Raw genomic sequence first — 20,810 nt, 5'->3', positions numbered from 1 at the left:
GAGAAGGGCCGGGTCGGTGCCGCCTCATCCCCGCGATCCGGGGAGGAGGAACGGAGGGCGGTGTCATGGGGTGTGGGGACAGACCCCAGTCTGGAAACCGGGAGATCTGCGGCGCGGCAGGGAGTCCACGCGTGGCGGCAGCCACTGCTGGAGAATAGTGGGCTCTGTGCCCTGGGGCTGGGAGGACGGAAGAGGAGTAGGGAGGCCAGGCCCAGGGGTGGGGGGTGGGGGAAGGTTAGGGGTGCAGTCCCGCCCCCTAGGGCCGGGAGAGTGAGAGGAGACGGCCGCTCCCTTTCCCCGCCGCGCTGAGCGCCAAGTAGGCGGAAGCGCGGGGCGCTGGGGGGAGGGGGCGGCGGGGGGGGCGGGGCAGAGGCTGGGGGGCCCAGCGAAACCCGCAGCTCTGGCCGCAAATGGCCGGACTTCATGGCCTGGAGACCCGGGGCGGGGGCTATCAGCCGGCCAGTGTTACATCTGGTGAACTGGGCTTCGGATAAGGACCCAAGCCCCACTGCGAGACCCCTTTTTTTGGACGACCTGTACCCCCCTCGGTGGTTCCGCGCTTAATAGACTAGCAGACCTCCTTCATAGCTTCCCAGCCCCCACCTCAAATTAGAAGCCAACTCCCGGGGCTGGGCCGCCCAGCCAGAGCGGGGCGGGGTCGGGTGCTGGAGTAGGGTGGGTGGGGGGTGCTTTGCAGAGATCTCCTGAAATTGTGCTCAGAGCCTGAGACCGGCTTGTAGAACAAAGAGCTAACTTTTCAAAGCAGGTTTCCCCAATGAAGGGTGGGGTTGGCTGAGTTCAGGGGAAGCCCAGAAGAGGGGGAGGTGTTAGGAAGAGGGGAAGGTGGCCTTCTGGAAATTCACGGTCCCTTGGGGGCCCTTACGCATCGTTCCTCCCCGCCCCCCCAATCCGTGCTGGACTTATTCATCTGGTTGCTATTATACTTTTGGAGGGAGGTGAAGAGTAGAACTGGGTGTTTCCAGCAGTTTCGGGTAGGATCCGGTTTTTTAAGCTCCCCAAGATCCTAATGCGATTCCTCCCCCTCCGCATCTTCTCCCCACTCTGGAGGAGAAGCCTCTGTGGTTTTTCTCCTTCCTTGTCATGCCTTTCACCCACCTCCCAAAGCTGACTCCAAATCCAAATATCCCCTCCTACCTGTCTGAACTGGTAGGGGTTGGGGGGCATGGGATGGAAGAGGGGTGCAGAGCCCTGGGGCCTGCTTCATCGCACACCTGGAGCCAGGTTTTGTTTGGGAAAGGATAGTTCATTGGATACTTTTTGTCTCTTCCCTCTCCCTTGGGATTGGAGCTTCCTCAGTGATCTTTAGCCTCTGAGTCAGGGCAATGGGGTAGGGTTCCCAGGTCCTGAAATACATTTGAACTTGCTCTTGGAGGAAGCAGATATATGGGGCTGCTGCTGTTTCGTTATCTCTCCTGGGCTGGGCAGGAGGAGAGGAGAGCCATAATATGGGCACAAGCAGTGGGGGTGCTGATCTTCCCAAAGACCATTCCAGCTTCTGGAAGGCAGGACTTGAGCTTGGAGGCACTAGCTGAAGAACTAACTGTTCGGGGTTCTTGCCTTTCCTCGATGGGAGGGATTTTGGCCTCTGCATCTTGCATTTGGCCTCTGCATTCCATGTGCCCCGCCACTCCCCCATTCTCTATAGTCATGAACTGGGAAGAGGCTGTGGGCTCTTTCACCTATATAAGGCAGAAGCAGTATTTGGTGGAGGGTTTGCTTGGCCAGGAGCCAAGGGGAGACTTGGTCCAAGTTCCAGGTCTGCTCCCACCAACTTTATGAATGGCTTTAGGCCTCAGTATTCACCATCTGTCACATGGGTATGAATGATGTCATTTCCTTGGAGGTGGGGCAGTGTACTACAGCTCCTGCCAAAGTGCCTGGAAGGGGATGCGGTGTAGGCTGTGTCCTCCCTGTCTTTCTGGGATACTCGGTCCAGCCCCACACCCAGCTCCCTTATAAAATCTTTTGGTGCTGTGTGCCAGAGGTGGGGGTGGGGCGGGTAGGGATCCTGCAAGATGCCGTCTCCTGGGGTTCTACTTGCCCTAGCTGGAAGAGGACATTCAGGTGGGGTTGCCCTGGGAAGTGGGAGATGGTGATTCCTCCCTCTTTTTAGAGCTCTCCTTACAGGCGGTGGCCCTGGGGAGACCTCCCCCTCTCCACTGAGCAGGAGGCCTCTAATATTCAGGTGTCAGACCTGTTCCTCCCAACCCTCTTCAGACGGTAAGCACAGGCACTTGGACTGGGGACCTGGTGCCCAGAGGACCGAGACCTGGGAGGGGGGAGCATTCAGTCTCACAGATGCGGTTGCTAACCAACTTCTCAAGGCCTCCCATTTACTAGAGGAGAGAGTCAAATTAGACTCATTTCACTACGATTTCCCTATGGTACATAGCTCACGATGTGACCCAGAGCACAAGCTACGTCCTTGCTGTTAGCTTTTTCTCCTCCCTGAGCCTTATCTCCCAAAGGCTTAGGTGGGTAAAGGCCGTGTCACCGCTGATGGCCACCCTGCCCCCAACCGGCAGCACCCAGCGAGCTGTGCATGCTGAATAAATATATATCGCCGATGATGGCGTTTGAGGAGGGAGGTCGAAACGTGCTTCCTCAGAGGACTTCTGGGCTTAGAGTTGGGGGAGAAATGGGGTGACCTCATTTGCTCGTTCATTCAACAAATATTTATTGAGCACTTGCTTTGTGCCAGGCTCTCTGAATGGCTGCTGCAGGGCCTTTGGGGAGGAGGGGAGTCTGTGTCCCAGAACGTCCTCTACATTTGGAGAAGGGCGGAGTTTTGTCCCGGACCCTATTGGGGATGCATTTGTATCCAGGGATCTGTACTGTCGAGTACTCTCCGCTGGCTTCCTTTCCCAGGCCCCTGAAAACAGGTGGAGACCTTCGGGAAGGGTAGAGGATTGGTAGGCTGCTAGCTCCCCTTGGAACGCCTCATTGGGAGGGGAGGGCGCTCTGCCTCTGGTGGTCTGAGCCACCCCCCCACAGGGGGCAGCAAGGTAGAAGGCGGCTGGGCTAGACTAGAGAGAGAGAGAGAGAGAGAGAGAAGGCAAGTCCACGTAGCTGTGGTGCCCTATTTTCCAGCTGAAGCTGAGCGTACCCCACGATCACTTCGTGATCATCTGTTCACGGTAGCTACTACTCACTGCAACGTACCAGGTTCAGTCTTCACAAAACAGATGTGATTGCTCCCGTGAATTATGAACCCCGTACATGGAGGCTCAGACAGATCATGTGGCTCATTCCCTGCTCAGCCAGAGCTGGAATTCAAATCTAAAAGTGCTTTGTGCTCAGCTTTTCTGCCTGTTCTGTTTGCAAAAGGTACTTTTATTTACACCGTCTCCTAGTGTCCGTAGTGGTCCACCCCTTTCTGACCCTGGCCTGAGGAATGTTGTGGGCCTGGGCTCCTGTATGGAGCTGGGGCACTAGGAATAATAATCTCCCCCTGGAAAATTGGGGAGTTGCAGCCAAGGTCTTTGCCTTTAAGCCGGCCGCCCAGGTGGCCGACTGAGCTAGGATGGTGACCCCGGCCCGGCCAGGGGACAGCTGGTGTTGCTCCCGGAGGAGGGAGGCACTGTAACACTTGGCAACAGGAAGGGAGGGGAGGGCTTCATCCTCCAGCCCTGAGTCATGGCCACCTCGGGCAGCCTGGGTGCAGAGGGCGAGGTGCCAGGCGGCAGGCACAGTGACCTGAGGTTCGCCGCAGCCCCCTCCCCCAGAGCTGTGAGAGCCGCTTCCCCCAGCTGCACAGTGATTCCAGAGAAAGAGGGAGGCTGGCCCAAGCCTTGACCACGTGTGGGGGATCTTGCTTCTGCCCCCACCAGCCTCCATTTGCCTTTCTGTGGAGTGGGGCTTCCGTGGAGCGGATGGAGCTCTGGAGGTGTAGGTGGAGGGACCTTGTGGGCACCACTGGAGCCCAGAGACAGGCCGAGAGCCTTCTAACTGCCCCCCCCCCGGGGGGGGTTTTGTGATGAGGGGAGGGAAACAGTGGACTTCCTGCAGGCAGCAGGAAGGATTAGAGCTGCACGCCCAGAGGTGCACTTTGCTCTCCTGAGGCTAGAGTCTCAGGAATGCATCTCTGAAATCTTACCTGGGGCCTCTAAGAAAGGGAGGGGACTCTTGCTTGCCACAGGGCCTATGGGGCAGGGGAGGGAGGCAGACAGGTCATTGTGGGGCTGTACTGACTTAGTTCCCTGTGTCCTTCACCAGACCGATGGAAATGGGGATGGGGTGTCCTTCATCTTGGGATCCCCTTGGGGTCCCCAGCCCTGGCTTGGCCCACAGGGGCTGTTGGGTGACTTGCCATCTTCTGCTCCCCCTTGCACTCCTCCCCCGCCCTTGCCCGAAGGGGACACAGTAGCCAGAGCTACTGGATTTTCTTTAACCTTGGAGCCCTCGCCTAGAGGGGAAGCAGCTCTCGGCGCTGGGCTTGGAGCCTGGACCTGGGTCATCTCGTCCCTCCCACGCCCCCACCCCGCACCTCTGTGAGACCACTCTGCACACGGGGAGCATGAGTTCAGTAGCGTCGCTGGAGGCCGTCAGTCCACTCTCGTTTTCGTTACCCAGCTCCTGAGCCCCGTGTAAGGGAGCAGGGCACTACTGCCCGGCCTCTCATGCGCCCAGCCGAGAGCATGGTGTCTCTGGAGCTGAGGGGGGGGGGAAGAACTGCTGGTGGAAATGGGCCCCATCCCCTCCTGGGGGCTCCCTTTCCTCCAAAAGGCAGCTGGGAGGTCTCTTGTGGCATTCCTGTACCCCCAGGCTGGCCAGGAACCCCCAGCTCCTTCCTGAGGGGTTCGGCTCCTGGGCGGGGACCTGGCCATCTCCCTCTCTCCCTGTGTCTCCCCCAAGTCTATCAGGAGGCAGCTTTGGAGGTCCCCAGTCCTAGGACAGTGCATATTCCTGCATATGTGTGTGTGTGAAAGTGGGTCATGGTCCGGATTCCAGAGAATGTTTTTCCTGGCAGGCCCCTGAGGGGGTGGGGGGAGGTGGAGGCCCAGGCAGGGGCCCGTGCAGCTAGGCAGGCAGAGGCCAGCAGACTGGGTGGTGACAGGGCTGGGGCACTCTGCCAGCACCTTCCAGGCATTGGCGGGGGGGAGAGGGGCTGTCACTTCGGGGGGGGCTGATGGGGGGCAGGGACTACCCTGTTCTAGTTTTCCAGCCAGGTTGTGTGTGTGCAGGGGTTTTGTACTGGGAGCAGTCTGGGCTGGGCTCTGGGATAAGCCCAGGTGGGGGTGAGGGCCAAGCTTAACACCAGCCACTCCTTTGCTTCCAGACTTCCAGCTGGCCTTCTTCCCAAAAGAGTGGTTCTCCTATCTTCATTTACTAACTATTCCACCTCGGGCGAGTCTCCTTGATAGGGAAAGTACTCTACTAGAAGGCGCTTACCCCCAAATTATCCCCTGGTCTCTGGTTGAGGTGGGCCAGGGTCGAGGAGGTGATATCTCAGCTTCTCAGCTTCCTTTTTTCTGCCCCCTCCTCCCAAGTGTCCCAGAGGCGCCCGTTGGCTGGGCAGCACGTTTAGAAGAGCACTGACTTGGGAGAATTCCTTAACAGGTGGCTGAGAGCCAGCTCTGTGCTGGGCACCTTCGGAAGTCTCCCCCTGGGCCCTTCCCTGGCTCTTGGCCTCCTCCTTTGAGGGGTCAGGAGTGTCTTCCTCTGACCGCTAGGAAATGGGGCAGAGGCAGGCCCGCCAGGTCACCAGACAGCCCAGATTCTGGGATCCTGGAAGCTGGACTCCGGGTCAGTGTTGATCCTGGGGCCTCATCCTGGGCTGCCAGGGGTGCAATCTCTCGATCTCTGTCTCATTGCCGTGGGTTTGCCTGGGCATCACCATTTCTCAGGATTCGGTCCTCCTTCCCTCCTGGTCTTCGACTCTCTTCCCCTCGATTGCCCCGCCCCATGGTTTGCTCCCTGGGTTTTGCTGGAGTCTTACCTGCCACTCATTCGCACATGCACTGTAGCTGTGGTTGGGCACGGTGGAGCCCCCCCTGCTCCCCAGCACACACCAACCTCCACTGGAAGCTGCTGGAAGCTGCTGAGCCCCCTCGGCTGGGTTTGTACCTGTCGCAGTGCCCAGTACCTAACATTTGGGTACTTAGAGGGGCCAAGCACCGTGCTGAGTGCTTTACAGGTGATTTCTCATTTAGTGCTCCGGTATTCGGTATTTTTACGTTCATTCTGCACACGTGGAAATGGCTCGGAGGCATGGGCCCTGACCGAGGTCACACGGCTCATCAGGGTGGAGCTTTGATGTCCCCTGTGGGGCATACCCTCCAGGGAGAGCTCTGTAGCGCCTCGGAGGGAGAGCTGCGGGGGGGTGGGGGTCGGGTGGCCTCTCCTACCAGTTACCTGGCTGGGGCTGGAAGAAGGGTGAGGGAAGGTAGAAAGGGTATGGGTGTGGTGACCAGAGCTTGGGGCACCCACCCCCCCCCACTCTGGTCATGGGGAGGGGGGCCCCCAGGAGGCGGGAGGTGAGAGATGAACAGCCCTGGGGTGGGTGGGGGGGGCCCTGGAGTGGGAGTAAGACGTGCCGGGCTTCCGGCCCAGGGCATGGCGGCCGGGCCCCCCTCCGCTTCTCTAGACCTTGTCAAGGCTGAGGAGCTGCCCCTCCGAGTTCAGCAGCAGTGGCTTCTTAGCAATCTTGGTGCAGCTTTGCATCAGCGATGAGGCTTCTCCGGCTGGGGGTGTGTGTTGGGGGGACAGCAGGAGTGGTCTGGGGGCGATGGAACCAGCCTTCTGGGGGCCTTTTCTGCACTCACCCAGCCTGTCTGCCCGCCTTCCGCTCCTGACAGCTCCAACAGCTGACCGGTGGCGAGTGGGGAAGGGGAGGCGGGTGTCGTCAGCTTTTGGAGCCTGTGACCCGAGATGGCCCCGGTTCACCCAGGGTGATGCTGTGATCCATCCCTGGGACGGCGTGCTCCTTCCTGGGGCTCGAGTCCCCCTTCCCGAAGTCCCCGTGTCTCATGGCTGTCCTCCCTCTGCCTCTGTCCCTAGTTCTGGCACAAAGCATGCTTCCACTGCGAGACCTGCAAGATGACACTCAACATGAAGAACTACAAGGGCTACGAGAAGACCCCCTACTGCAACGCGTGAGTCCTGCCTCCCTCCCTCCTCCTTCCTCCTGTTCCAGGATGTTGCCCAGCACTGCCGCACAATACCTGATAAGCACTCATCACCTTTAGTCCTCACCTCAGCCGGATGAACTAAGGGCTACTAATAGGCCCATTTTACAGGCAGGGAAACTGAGGCTGGGGAAGGGACCGGACTCACCCCAGATGACATGGCTAGTGAGAGGCTGGTTCAAACCCAGTAAGCATGTTGCTCTCTGCCAAGCACGCCTGTTCCCTCCACTGCGCCCCGCTACAAGAGAGGGGCCCAGTGTGGCCCTTCCGGAGACGGTGCTCTGCCCTGTCGTGTTTGCCTTTTCTCATTTCTCTCTCTTCCTTGCCCCCTGCCAGAGGGTCTGGGCCCTAGGCTTTGGGGGCTTCTGGCTCCAGCCCTTCCTGGTGTTCATCCCTTGAGAACCAGGGGCAACATGCAGGGGGCGCCTGGCCTGGGGGCAGATCTCTTTCCTCCCTTTCTGGTGAGGGAGGCTGTGGAAGGCTGTGGAATCCTTCGTGTCTTTCCCAGTGGAGTTGGCTGGGGGTCTGTCCCTTCCACATGGGGACTTGCAGCCCGTCCTGCTGCGGGGAGGTAGGGAGAGGTGGGGTAGGACACCATCCAGAAGGACACCCCCTTCCCATCCTGTGCACTTGCAGAGAGTATACCACCTGCAAGCTGACCTCATGTGCAGAAACTGTAAACTCAGCGTGGGGGCCACTGCGTGTGCGGGACCTCACGCCCCACCTGCCAGGTGAGGGCTTCAGAAGGTCAAGTCACTCGCTAAGTAGTGGCAAAATCAAAATTCAGAAACATCCAGCATCTGACTTGAGTCCAGGCTTTTTCTCCGTCAGGAGGCTCTTTGCTGCTGAAGTTCCCCAAGGAGGGGAACACTGGGCTCGGGAACTCGGCTAAAAGGGCTGGGGGGCTTAAACCCCTTTGGAAGGCTGTCTCTCCCTTACAGCACCCCCAGTGCCCTCTGAACCCCACTGTGTCATCTCCCTGGGGTTTGGACATCCATCAGGCATTTACTGCCTGCTAGCTGCTCTCTGCCAACCTGAGCCAGGTGCTGGCAAAAAGAGATTTCTGGAAGCAGCTTGGACATTGTCCCTTCTGGGAGGGACTGGGGCACTGGGAAGGTTGCCCCTGGGGAAGAAGGAGGGTCACAGCTCTGTCCTGGCTCCTCTTTCAGCTCCTCTGCTCTTCTATTAGCTTCCACTGATCCTCTTCCCCCTACCAACCCCTCCCACCCCCCCCAAGGGAAATGGGACATTCTTAGAATTCTTAAGGGCTCACACAAGCCCTGATTCTCTGCCACTTCCTCCCTCTGTTGGGGAGTGGGGTGGGGTTCAGTAAAGCCAGAGGCCAGGGGCAGTGTAACCCCTTCGTGGCTGGACCACGTGAAGCTGGATTCTGGGCACCGAGGCTCCTTTGGGGGCAGCTGCTGAGCAGAAGTGTGGCTGAGCCCGGAGCCTGGTGTGGGTGGCAGGGACTGATGCTTACTCACGTCTCTTCCTAAGACTCTAGTAGCCTAGAATTCAGTGAGCATTGGGAGTTGGCGAAAGAAGTCAGAGGCTTGTCCTTGTTTTCTCTGCAATTTCTCAGCCTAGTGCCAGAGTCCCAGCTTAGCTGTTCTACCCTCTTCTGGGGAGGGTGCAGCAAGTGGGGGTGGGGACTCCTGCAGGTGTTGGGGTCTCCAGGGAAGGCAGAAGATGAAGCAGCTCTTCCCGGATGCTGCTTCCCAACTGCCCAGGCAGAGAGGTTCCTATCTCTCTCCTGGCCCCTGGCCAGAGAAGCACGTTGGCCCCTCGTTCAGCCGTTACAGCCCTAGCCTCTGGCCGGCCCCATTGACCTTTGGCCCAGCTGGGATGTTATCTAGGGAGGACTCTGAATGAGAGCGGAAGCCTCCTTGGATGTGCGGCCCGCTGTGTCTCACTTCAGCAGGGAGTGAGGAGAGTCGCACCTTGCCCGAGGCACTCACACTCCCTTAACCCGGGCTTCTGCTGAGCAGTCGGTCTGGGCCCGCAAACCTGACCTGGTGAGTCCAGAAGGAGCCGGATGTAGTAGGCCTGGCCTGCAGGGAGTACCCTCTGGACCTGTCCGAGCTTCAGGTTCTCCCCGGTTACGAATTCCTCCCCAGGGATGCGGGCCCCTAGACCAAAGAGGATGAGCCCCTGCCACGTGCCAGGCCCTGTGCTGACGTCCCCTCTCATTCCCTCCTGTTCCCTTTCTGCCTCTGGCCCCATCTTCCCAGTGGCATTCAGGTTCCTGAATCTTGGGGTTTCCCAGGGTGTAGCTGTGCCCCCACTCCCCTCCTGGCCTTGCTTTGTAGACCTCAGGCCTGGCTTCCTTCCTTCTCAGCAGTACCTCCTGCTCCAGACCCAGAGGGGCTGGTGATCTCTCCCGGCACGTTGCCAGGGAGTTGGACCCCCTCGGTGGGGGAGGGTGTGAGTTTGGTGTGCAGGGAGGCTTCTGTGGTGTGCCTATTTCTGGCCAGTCCCTGAGCCAGCATCTGGCAGAGGGGTGGTCAAGAGAGAAGAAGGCTGTCTGTCATTCCCCAGTGGCTTCTCAAGACTGAGATTTTAAAATGTTCTAGAAAGTGACTGTTAAGTAGCAAAAAGGCCTCTTCTATTTCTCTTCTTGCACCAGACTTGTTTTGGGGTTAGGCAGCAGAGAGAACAGGCTAGAGCTCCCAGCCAGCCTGCTGGGCGGTCATGGACCCCCACAAACATGCCCTTAAACACACGCCTGGTGCGTATCCAGACACACGCTTGGATGTGGGGCTGGGGAGAAATGCCAAGGAGTCAGACTGAATGGGCGTGTGTGTGTTCCCAGCTCCCAGGCACAGCCACCCAGGCGTTGCTGTGACATGGTTAGAGGTGTGTCTTTCTGCTTGTGTACAATGGCTGGTGGTGTAAGAACCACCGTCAACGTGAAACTTCCAGGTAGGTGGGGTGAGCCTCCTTGCTCCCTTGGTTAGAGGAATATTTTATGCCCTCGATTATTTGTTTTGTAAACTACGTTTTGTGAAAGTGGAGCTGATGTGTCCACATGCACAAACCTGCGCCTTTGTCTCCATGCAAATAGTCTAGGAGTGTGGAGGTCAGGGGTGGGGTGGGGGTGGGGAGAAATGGGCCCGTTCCCTCCTCCTTGGGGGCCAGGAGTTAATGGAGGCTGCGCACCCCAGGCAGAGATTCAGGCCAGGGGAACCAGCTTTTGGGGGTATCAAGTGTGGGGGTGGATGTAGACTGGGGAAAGTAGGGGGGACATTCAGATGCACCTTCCCCCTCTTCACTGAATACAGATTTCCAGATCCATCCTTCAGTTTCCTTGAGCTGTGTGGTGGGGGGCTGAGGACGGTGGAGATGGCCCAGGCTCCGGAGAACGAGGGACTATCATCCTGCTCCTTCCCTCAGGTCTCAGAGTGTGGGGTGGGGTCTGTGCTGGTGGGATTGGGGGCTCAAAGTGTCTCTGGATTCTAGCGAACTGTCTCGAATCCCAGCTACTCTTAGGGTTGGGGCGTTGGTGGGTAAATCCAGGACTGGGGCCTGGAGCTTTCCCACTTCCCTCTTTCCTGCCTCTGATTGGGAACAGTGGGATCAGATGTCCCAGGGAGCGGATATTGTGCCAGGAGTGGGAGTGAGAGGGGCGTGTGTGATGTGTGTTTGGGATGGAGGAGGCAGGCTCAACAGGGCATCCACAGTGGCCAGATGCACGGCCCCCAATACCACCACTCTCATCCCTAAAGCCTTACAAGCAGAGATGTCGGGGCCTCAAGGAACCTCAGAGATCACTTTGTTTCCTAATGCCCCATTTTAGAGATGAGGAAACCAAGGCCCAGTGTTTGCATGCCTTACCCAACTTGGCAGAATCACTTCTTTTTATGTACTGCCATCAGGGACGGGTACCAGCTTTGATTTTTCATCTTGTCTCCAACGCCTGAGGGCTGGTAAGTTCTTCTTCATGTCTGGCCTTGATCTTTCTGGCTGCTCATTTTTTTCCTCTGGTCAAACAATGCTTCCTTGTTGCTTCCTATCCCCACCATTTCAGCTCCTCAGGCCTGGGGGACGGGTGAGAAACTGGGTTAGAAAGGAGCCCCCCCCCCACCCACATGGGCAGTGTTCCCAGCAGGGGAATCAGCAGCTCCTTCCAGAGGCAGGATGTAGGGGCTATTTTTTTTTCTTTTGGTAAAACCAAAGGCTCCTTGTTGCTTTTGTTGATGTATTTTTGTTCCTCCCTGAACAAAAAGCTGTGGTTTTTGAAGGGGTCCAAGGCTGGAAGGGGCAAGGTTGCTTGTAGAAAGGGGGAGCTGGGCTTTCAGGATCTCTGGTCTATTCTGGTCCTGGCTCTGCCTCTGGAATGCGGCGGAGGGCAGGAGCGGAGTGGGGCTGTGCCCTGCAAGCTGTCCCTGTCACCAATGTGTCTGTAGCAGGGGCCTCGCAGCTTCTCAGCATCCTCCCTGTCCTTCTAGTCCTTCTGAACAAGAAGGTGACTCAGAGGTCCTTAGGGCAAACCTCAGAGAGGCAGAGGACCCTTCTGCATCCATGTGGGTCATTATCTACACTCTTGAGACACTTGGCTTTAGAAAAGTTTTAGGGAGTAGGTGGCTTCTGATTGCCTGCCTTCTAACCCCCAGAGGGTCTCTCATAATGACCAAGCGTGGGAACTGGTTGGGGTTGAAAGATAAAGTTCTTTGTTCGCCATGCACCCCGCCAAGCGCCTCTTTCCCCAGAGCTCTGAGAGCTAGCCGTGTGGACTGGGGTCCATCTGAGAGAGATGTCAGCCTGCCCTTAGATGGCCGGGCACTTGGGGGGAGGGGGAGTGCACTGGGCGAGGTCTTTGTACTTGACACTGAGCATCAGTTTCTTTATCTGTAAAATGGGCACAATGAGAATGCCTGCCTTTCCTAACCCAAAGCCTTGTGGCAGATTTCAAGGGAGAGTGGGCACAGGATACCACAGGGCACACACCAAATCAAGGCACTTGATGTGCCCGTAAATTCTCCCAGAGGCCTCAGCTGCTGCAGCCGCGCTGCCTGATTGCCCTGCGGGTCCCTGTTCTTTCCCTCATGGCTGCTAGATCCCTTCCCCTGCTCCCCCACCCCCAGGCTGCCCGTCCTAGTGGACTTGGACCGTCTCCATGCCTCTCTCTTCCCCAGAGCAGCTGATCCTGCAGTCAGAGGTGGGGAGGGGCGTCAGTGGAGGGCCCACTGCCTGGGGTAATGAACAAGGGGCTGGGTGCAGCCGGGCCCACGGAAGGGACAAAGAACAGCTCTGCTCTGCACCCAGCTTCAGGTAGGGTTGGGACACCCAGTTCTTCCCACCATGCCCCCCACGCCCGTTACCTCACCGTGGCCCAGGCTATTGGTGGGTTGGGGTCCCAGTTGGGGTGGTAACCCCTGGGCGGCCTCCGCGCCCTGTACTGGCTTTCGCGCACATCCATTCATCCCAACTGGGATCTGAGGGTAATGGGTGGGGGGAGCTTCAGCCTGAGGACAGAGAGGGAGGGAAAAAGTAGAATTCCCAGCAGTGGTCTCTGGAAGGTCAGAGCAGTTGCAGCCCTTCTTGGAAGGCAGTCGTGTGGGTGAGGGAAGGGCACAGCACCCATGTTTGTGCGTCCTCCCCCCTGAAACACACCCGAGTCACCTGTCTTCCTCACTGACACTGTCTGCAAGGATCCTGCATTCACAGCCTCCTGGTTTTGCCCTCGTGGGCTCCTCGGCAGCTGAGGACAGCCTGGCTGTCTGCGCCTCTCCCCCCACCCCCACAGACTCTGTGTCTGCCCTGCTCTGCTGCTCTCCAGCCTGGAGCTGAGGATGGGGTTGCTATGGGAACCTGAAGCGCAGTGAGCAGGGGAAGGGAAAAGGCACGGCTGGCTCTCCAGGGCCTGGGGCTGTGGGGAGGGGACAGGTTGGACCCGGCAAGAGGAAGAGATAACTGCCTGCCTTCCTCTGGTCCAGGGTTGGGGTCCAGGAGGTGGGCTAAGAGATTGGAGGTTCTGGAGCGCCTCTTGAATCTAGTTAATCTGATGCAGGATTAAAATCTCCCCTCCCCCCCTTCCCGCTAGATTAAGCTGCATGAACATCTAGGCTGGTCTCCCCTTCCGTTCTGACGGATTGGTGTTTGGCCATGGGGGGGCTGAGATCTGGGGGTCATGGTGGCTCCACAGAGAAGGTGAAACACCTCACAGTCCCATCCAGAAGCACTCGCTGCATATTGGGGGGGTCTCCCGATACCGTTCTGGTGCAGTGGTGGAGACGGGGACCGGCTGGCCCCCGTGTCTCAGAGCCGTGCATCGCTGTGGAGGGCCCGTGTCTGCATCCCGTGGGTGTGGACACTGTAGGAGCCTCGGAACTGCACGTCAGCCGCCCGCGTCGGGCTGTCCTTGGGCCACCGGAACTGGCACTCCATTTTAACCTCGTACATTCAGGCAAATGGGAAAAGCCCAGGTTTGCAGACTGGCTGCGGAGCGCGTGTGTTTGCCAAGCCTGCCCGCCACCCTTCCCCACCAAATGCTAAGCAGCACCATCTCGGAACGGGCCAGAGCTGCCCGGAAGGTCTTCCCCTCGGTCCTCCTGCTTCAGGACCTCACCTCCCTCCTCTGCCACCGATGCTCTTCTCACCACTCCCCCCCACCCCGTGACACCTTGGGAAGGGCTCTGATTTGGTGGGAGGGCCATCTCTGAAGCCTTCCCTCCCAGGACCTCGGGGCCAGCCAGTTCTGCTAGAGATCCTAACTTGGATCCCTCCTGCCGTTCTCTTTCTAATCTCCAGAAGCAGACTCCCAGTGGACCCTCCCTTTTTCTGGAGCTGCTGAGGAATTTTGAACGGAGCACCTCAGCTGTGGGTGGCCCTGGCCTCCTGCAGCTGGGCCAAGCCTGGGGCCTGGACCCGTAGCCTTAGCCCTGCATTCATCCCCAGGCCATTTCTGTTGCCAGCTGTAGGCACCTGTGTTTACTTTTCCTCTCCCTCTGCTGGGGGAGCTGAGGGCCCCAGCCGAGCCCACCTGGGAGGCAGGACCCAGGTGGGGCAGTGGAGGCTGGGGGAGGGGCACAGCTGGAATCGCCTAGGTCCAGGACAGTGGAACCAGCCCAGGAGAAAAAAGGATTTGCTAAAGTCACCCAGTGAGTCAGCGGCAGGGCCAGAGCCCAGCACTGTGTCCATTGTAGTCACCCCTCCCCCCACCCTGGTTTAGTTCTGCAAACCCCAGTCCTACCCTTCACAAGTGGTGGCTGCGGGGGAAGTCACGTGTTCACAGGTAGCTCTGGCTCAGGGTGGTGCCCGCAAGAACCTCCCAGCTTTGGTGAGCGCACAGTAGGAGGGCAGCTCATTTCGGGCTCTAGGGCATGTCGGCCAGGCCAGCCGGGGTGGAACATTCCTGGAAGGCGGCGCTCCATCTCTTACCTGAGGACAGCCTGTGACTCGGGGATCTGCAGGTGGTCACGGTTGTGGTGAGGTGTGGTCACCCAGGGCTGCAAATGGCCAGACCTCAGCTCCTGCTCAGAGAGGCCACTCGCCAGCCCCTGAAATATTTGGAGCCCATGTGGACCCGCAACCATTTCACATTCCAGCACATTCCCACAAACCAGTGACTCAGGGCTTCCTCTCCTTTAGCACGTTTGCTGGGGGCCTTTGGGATGACCCAGTGGGACATAGGAGACTGGAGTTCTTGTCTTGGCCCAGCTTCAGTGCCTGGTGGGACATTCATTTATCCATCACACGTTTGTTGAACACCAGGTTCTGTTCTGAGGAGTTTGGGATAAATCAATGGACAAAAGAGACCAGAAACACCTCACCTCATGGAGAAGTAGAGAGGATAAGAAACCAGTGTGATAAATGAGTTAATTATGAAACCAGCTAAGTGCTAAGTGCCTGGCACCACAACACTGTTTCCTCCTCTGAGAAATGAGGGGACACAACCACATGATCGTGGCGGTCCCTGTGGGCCTCACTCTGAGGGCTGCCCTGGCTCCTGCTACCTCCAGTCCGGCCCCCTTTCTGGGGAGCAGCCTCCTGGTCTGTCTTGTGTCTGGAGATGGGAGGGTTTGGTTCAGGATGCTGGGCCCTGGGGAGATTGGGTACAAATTTATATGCCACCATTTACTGGCCCTGTGACTTGGCCACAGTGTTTAACCTGTCTGAGCCTCAGTTCTCCCTTCTGTCAAAGCAGGAAAATAGGGCGTTTGTGGGGATTTGATGAACTAAGACGCTGGGCAAACATCAACCTTTTGTTAAAGTGTTATCTGTCACTTGAGGGCCTCAAGCTGATTTTCTGACGTCAAGCTGATCTCTCACCTACTTCCAGTTAAGTTAGACCTTGTTAGCCCTTCGAAACACTACTCTGGATGTGTGCATTTTCTCTCTCACCACCTCCTCCAGGAAGCCCCCCCCAGATATGCGTGTCCCATTCCCCTTTACTACTTTTTTTTTAAGTTGTTATTTTAATCACCCAATGCTCATCACGACAAATGCACTTCTTAGTCCCCATCACCTTCCCCCCCCCATAACCCTCAGTTTGTTCTCTAGAGTTAAGAGTCTGTTTCTTGGTTTCTCTCTCTCTTTTTTTCCCTTTGCTCGTCTGTTTTGTTTCCATTCCCCTTTACTTTTATCTCCACATCCCTCCTGCCCTTCCTCTGCTTGGTTGGTGTCTGTTTCTGCCTTTAGCTGAACGCTTTGTTCTGGCCCGTGCCCATTTTCTTTCTCCCCAGTCTGGCAGGGCTATCCCGGGTGGCCCAGGCCTCTCCACCCCCCTCCCCGCCCCGCACGCTAGATTCTAAGGCATGGATTATTTCCAAACAAGGGTCATCTGAAACCCTCAGACACTGTCCCCAGGGCCTCCCGTTGGCTCAGGACAGTTCTCCATGGCAGGCCAGCCCCTCAGGCCTAATGCGTCTTCCTAGCTTGGCCCTGGCCAAGTCTGAGACATGGTTGCCTCCTCTCAGCCAAGGCTGGTGCACATCGTGGTCCTACTGCTGGGCAGGGCAGGGGCTGCCCACGGGTAAGAGGAAGTTTCCAGGAGAGTCAGGCCTGTGAGAAGCCCAAAGATTCCCGCCCCTTCCCCAGAATGACCTCCGCCCTTTTTTCTGTCCTGCAGACACTACCCCAAGCAGTCCTTCACCATGGTGGCTGACACCCCGGAAAACCTCCGCCTCAAGCAACAGAGCGAGCTCCAGAGTCAGGTGAGGGGGCGGGGTGGGCCCTGTGGCCTGGCAGGGAGGGAGGGCTGTTGTAACCCCTGGATTTGGCAAGGGCTCCTTCCCCCTTCCCCCTGTGGTTACTCAGCGAGGCCAAGGTCCTGAAATCCTGGCACTTGCCCTGTCTCCCTGCCCCCACCCCTGCGCCTGGTTACTTCATATTTCCTGACTTTGTCAAAGGAGTGGAGGAAGTGGGTTCGAGAGGTATCTCTGCTCCAGGAATCTCTTGTGGGGCCTCTAAAGCCTGCCTCCTCCAGGAAGCTGTTCCTTTCTCCCTCCTCTCCACTCCCACCCCACCCTCAAAGGAGGGGACTCACCTCCCCAGGCTCAGGCCAGTCTGAGGTCAATCCACCCTTTATGGCCATGTCTCCGAAGCTCCTCCACTCTGCAGAGGGCAGGCTGCGAAGGGGGCCTCGCCCTGGGGGCCTGTCCGACTTGTCTCCTTGGGCCTGATTTTTCTGGAGCACTTGCTTTGTGGGGAGTGGTGCATGCCGCTGTAGTGGGGAGGAGATGGGTTCCTGCCCCAGGCACGACTCAGTCTTTAGGGGACAGTGAGGAATAAGCAAAGAATCCAGATCCCTGAGCCCCAAACAGGTCACTGTGCCTGGAGATCTGGGAGGGCTTCTGGGACCAGCCTGGCCTAGACTGGGGGCGCTGGGGTAGGGTGGGGTGGGGCTTCTGCAAAGACCCCTTGAGGGACTTAGCCGAGTGGGCAGGGTGCCCAGGGCTGGGGAAAGTGTTGCAGAGGACCCCCCTCGGGCCACAGAGGGGGATCTCTCCTGATCCCTCTGGAGTGGGGTTCCTGCTGTCTGACGTTAACATGACCTCTCTGGGTCCCTGTCTCCCAGGAGGTCCTGTGAAGGAGAACCAGCCCTGTGCTCTCTAGTGTCCTCTCATTGACTTCTGGCAGCCGTGAGGGTGTTGTTTCTCCCGTGGTACAGATGAGGAAACAGGCCCAGAGACATGAGGGGACTTGCTAAGGTCATATGGGGTAGTAGTAGGGGCAGGAACACTATTAACTGCTCTCATCTTGAGCGCCTAATGCCCTGGGCATCTAAGTGCCCTCAGTTCACGAGCCTGTGCAGTTGGCAGGATCACCCCCACTCTAGGGAAGAGGGAAGGGATGCCCCCGACTTGGAAGGCCGGTTTGTCTAATTCTGAGACTTGTGTTCTTTCCAGAGTTCCACCCAGCTCCCTCAGGAGAACTTATCTCTGCCTTGATAATAAACACGGTAGTTCCTGGTGCTGGTGAGAACTTTTATAGCTTAGCAAGCGCTCTTAGTTACTTTCACCTCATTCATCCTTGACCCCGCTCTGGGGGCCATCAGATGAGGGAACTGAGGCTTTGCCTGTTGACACGCACAGTGAATGAAGTTTCAGGATCTGGACTCTGGTTTTTCCACTCCCGAGTACGGTGACCTTGACCATGTACAGTCCTGGTGAGGTGTGAGGTGCAGGCCTCCTGCGTGCCCCACAGCAGCCGGGAGCAAGTAGGGGAAGCTGGTTTTTCCCTCGGCGGCAGCTTACAGCTGCTAGGCCGGATGCTGACCCTGCTGGGCGTGAAACCCACAGTTTGGGGGGAGCCGGTATGGATACCGGACCTCTGCCCCCTGAGGGAGGCAGTGGTCCAGCTGGCAGGGAGAGGGGCTGAGGCAGCCCTGGGGCCTGGGCCTGGTCTGCACAGGGAAGATATTGGCCAGACCCTAGCTAGCTGACGACTTTCCCGGGACCCCCCATCCTGGAGAGGGCCCCCTGGGGCCAGAGGTGGAGGGGGCTTCGAGGGGCATGCAGGCCACAGCATCCAGGGCGACCTGTACTCACCCCACAGCTTGAGAGGGGCAGTCAGAACCCCAAGTGGTGGGGGCCCCATCAGGGGGACCCAGAAGAAGAGGTGTAGGGAGGAGACGTCAGGTGCAGCTCCCCGAGGTGCGGGAGTGTGTGCACACACTCAGGCAGAGGCAGGGGCAGACACACACACACACACACACACACACACACAGCGCCCTACTCTCAGGAGGAGAAATTCAAACCCTGTTAATTCCCTTAGCTTTTGTCAGTCCCACAAAAGCGGGCTTGTAGCCCTTTTTGCCCCTGGAACCAGATCCCTGAGGGGCGGGGTCTGGAGGAGGAAGCTGCCGGGCTCAGGCTCCCCAGGTCCCTCTGCCCCACCTCGGCTCAGCTCACTACTCCCCTCCCCGGAGCCTGGCCTGCTGCTCGCCTCCCGGCCCCTGGGGCCCCTGTCTCTCAGGCAGGCTGAGGAAGTGATGAGGATGGCAGTCATCCTCCATGAGGTCCTCACCGAGGGCCAGGCCCTGACCTCACAGAATCCTTGCAACCACCTGATGAAGGAGAGATTTTTTTTTTTTTTTTAATTTTATTATGTTAGTCACCATACAATACATCATTGGTTTTTGATGTGGTGATCCACGATCCATTGTTTTCGTATAACACCCAGTGCTCCATGCAGTACGTGCCCTCCTTAATACCCATCACCAGGCTAACCAATCCCCCTCCCCCCTCCCCTCTAAAACCTTGTTTGTTTCTCAGAGTGAAGGAGAGATTTTTTTTAATCCCCATTGTACAGAGGGGGACACAGGTTTAGAGAGGCCTGCCACTTGCCCAGAGCCCAGTGACAGAGGCAGATTTCAAGCCCTTTGCTCTTGCCAGTTGCGTACCTGATGCGGCCGGCAGCCAGCCGTAAGCTCTCACCCACGGGATGCACAGTTACCGATGCGGGGTGGGGAGGAGAGTGTGAGTGTGTGTGTGTGTTGGAACGCAGATTCCTAGGCCCCACCCAGGGGGTTTCTGGTTGGCAATTCTGGGCAGTGCCCAGGAATCTGCATTTTTTTTTTTTTAAAGATTTTTCTTTATTTAATAGAGAGAGAGAGACAGCGAGAGAGGAAACACAAGTGGGAGAGGGAGAAGCAGGCTTCCCGCTGAGCAGGGAGCCCGATGCGGGGCTCGATCCCAGCACCCTGGGATCATGACCTGAGCTGAAGGCAGTCACTTAAGCGACTGAGCCACCCAGGCGCCCCAGGAATCTGCATTTTGACTCCCCTGGTGATTCTCGTGAGCCTTTTGGACTTACTTTGCGAGACTTAGAGCCAGGCTTGGGGGGCAGGCAAGAAGCTGGGTGGAACTGACCTGAGCTCACCTTGCTTCTGCTCTGGGGGTGGGGGGGTGCGTCACGGAGTCAGGGCTCTGCTGCACTGAGGATACCGCTCTAACCTGAGTCTGGCTCCTGGGGCCTGGCAGCTGGGGTAGGCAGAGGGTGGAGGCCAGGGCCCTGCCTTCTTTGCAAGCCTGGGTCTGTCTTCCTTCTCCCTCGCCCCCAGCTCTGTGGTCTGAGCCTGGCCGCTTTCCTCTCACAGCTTTTTTCCTCCCCGGTAAAATGGGGACAGCATAGCCCTGTTGCCTGGAGGTTGGGGGCTGGGCTGATACGCTGAGGTTTGGAAGGGCTGAGTGGGCCTGGCCGGGGGTGGTGACAGGTTCTGGTTCCTGTGGCTGCTGTGGGGGCAGGGCCGGCTAGAGCAGCCTGTGGCTGGCAGGAAGGGAAGTGGGAGCCCCTGCCTCCGGTGCCCCACCCCCCACCAGGGTGTCGCTTGGTCTCTTGCCAGGGCCCCTTCCTGGCCTGCATGCGTGTGTCTCAGCCCTCCTCAGTCTCTGGAAGCTGCCAGTGCTAGTTCAACTTTATTTGCTTTCCTGTGTCTAGATTGGTTCCCAAAGTGGTACTTTGGGTGTCTGGGACACCTGGAGCCTGCAGGGGAGGTAACCACAGAACTGACCAGAAATGACCCTCTGGGTGGTCCTGCCCAGGCCTGGCTGAGGCAGGGAACGGAGGCTGGGGCCCAGCCGCACCCCCTCCCCAAGGCAGCTCTCCCTCCCCCAGCCCCAGGCTGAGTAGAGGCAACATCTTTGGGGGGGGCGGCGCTGAGCGCTGGGGGGTGTCTGTGTGGCCCCCGGAACCGAGGCAGAAGCACAAGGAGAATGCCTCTCTCGTTCTTTCCCCCATTGTCAGACCCCGTGGCACTGTACAGTCCCAGGCACAGGACAGTGTGGTCTGTCCCCAGCACTGCAGGGAGCACATGGTGTCACTCTGACCTAAGCTGGCTGCAGGTCAGATCCTGGGTCTGCCACACTAGCTGTGTGACCTGGGGTAAGATATTTCACCTTCCTGAGCCTCAGTGCCTTCATCTGTAAAATGGGGATTACCTTTCTCCAAAGGTGGTTGTAAGGATATAGCGTATGTTACGGAGTATATATAACATCATATATTACAGTGGATATAGAGAATATTAGTATATGTTAGGCATTTAGAACGGTTCCTGGCGTAGAGTCAGCACTCAGTAAATGTTCACTATTAACTATTCTCTTGGAAAGGAGAGGAAATGGAGCTTGGGCACAGTGAAGCTGGGGAGTAGACAGAGTGACCTTTTGATGATTGCTTCCAGCGCTGACCTTTTTCATTCGCTCTCCTTCCCATCTGTGTCTG

General features: G+C 57.9%; 1 protein-coding gene across 2 annotated transcripts in view; it reads left to right on the top strand.

Annotated features, from left to right (window-relative positions):
* Positions 1-20,810, top strand: part of LASP1 (LIM and SH3 protein 1) — a 39,471-nt gene that overhangs the window by 232 nt on the left and 18,429 nt on the right. The window contains exons 2-3 of one of the 2 annotated variants that reach the window (XM_032428793.1): positions 7,021-7,115; positions 16,219-16,303. In XM_032428793.1, coding sequence (XP_032284684.1) covers positions 7,021-7,115; positions 16,219-16,303 — 180 coding nt within the window. Of the gene's footprint in view, positions 1-7,020; positions 7,116-16,218; positions 16,304-20,810 lie in introns of those variants that run through there. The other variant, XM_032428794.1, reaches the window with a different exon arrangement.

This window comes from Phoca vitulina, unplaced genomic scaffold (genome assembly GCF_004348235.1).
Source record: "Phoca vitulina isolate PV1807 unplaced genomic scaffold, GSC_HSeal_1.0 scaffold40, whole genome shotgun sequence".
Classification (NCBI taxonomy): Eukaryota; Metazoa; Chordata; class Mammalia; order Carnivora; family Phocidae; genus Phoca; species Phoca vitulina.
Note: the sequence above shows the minus strand (reverse complement) of the source record. Positions and strands in the feature narration are given on the sequence as shown.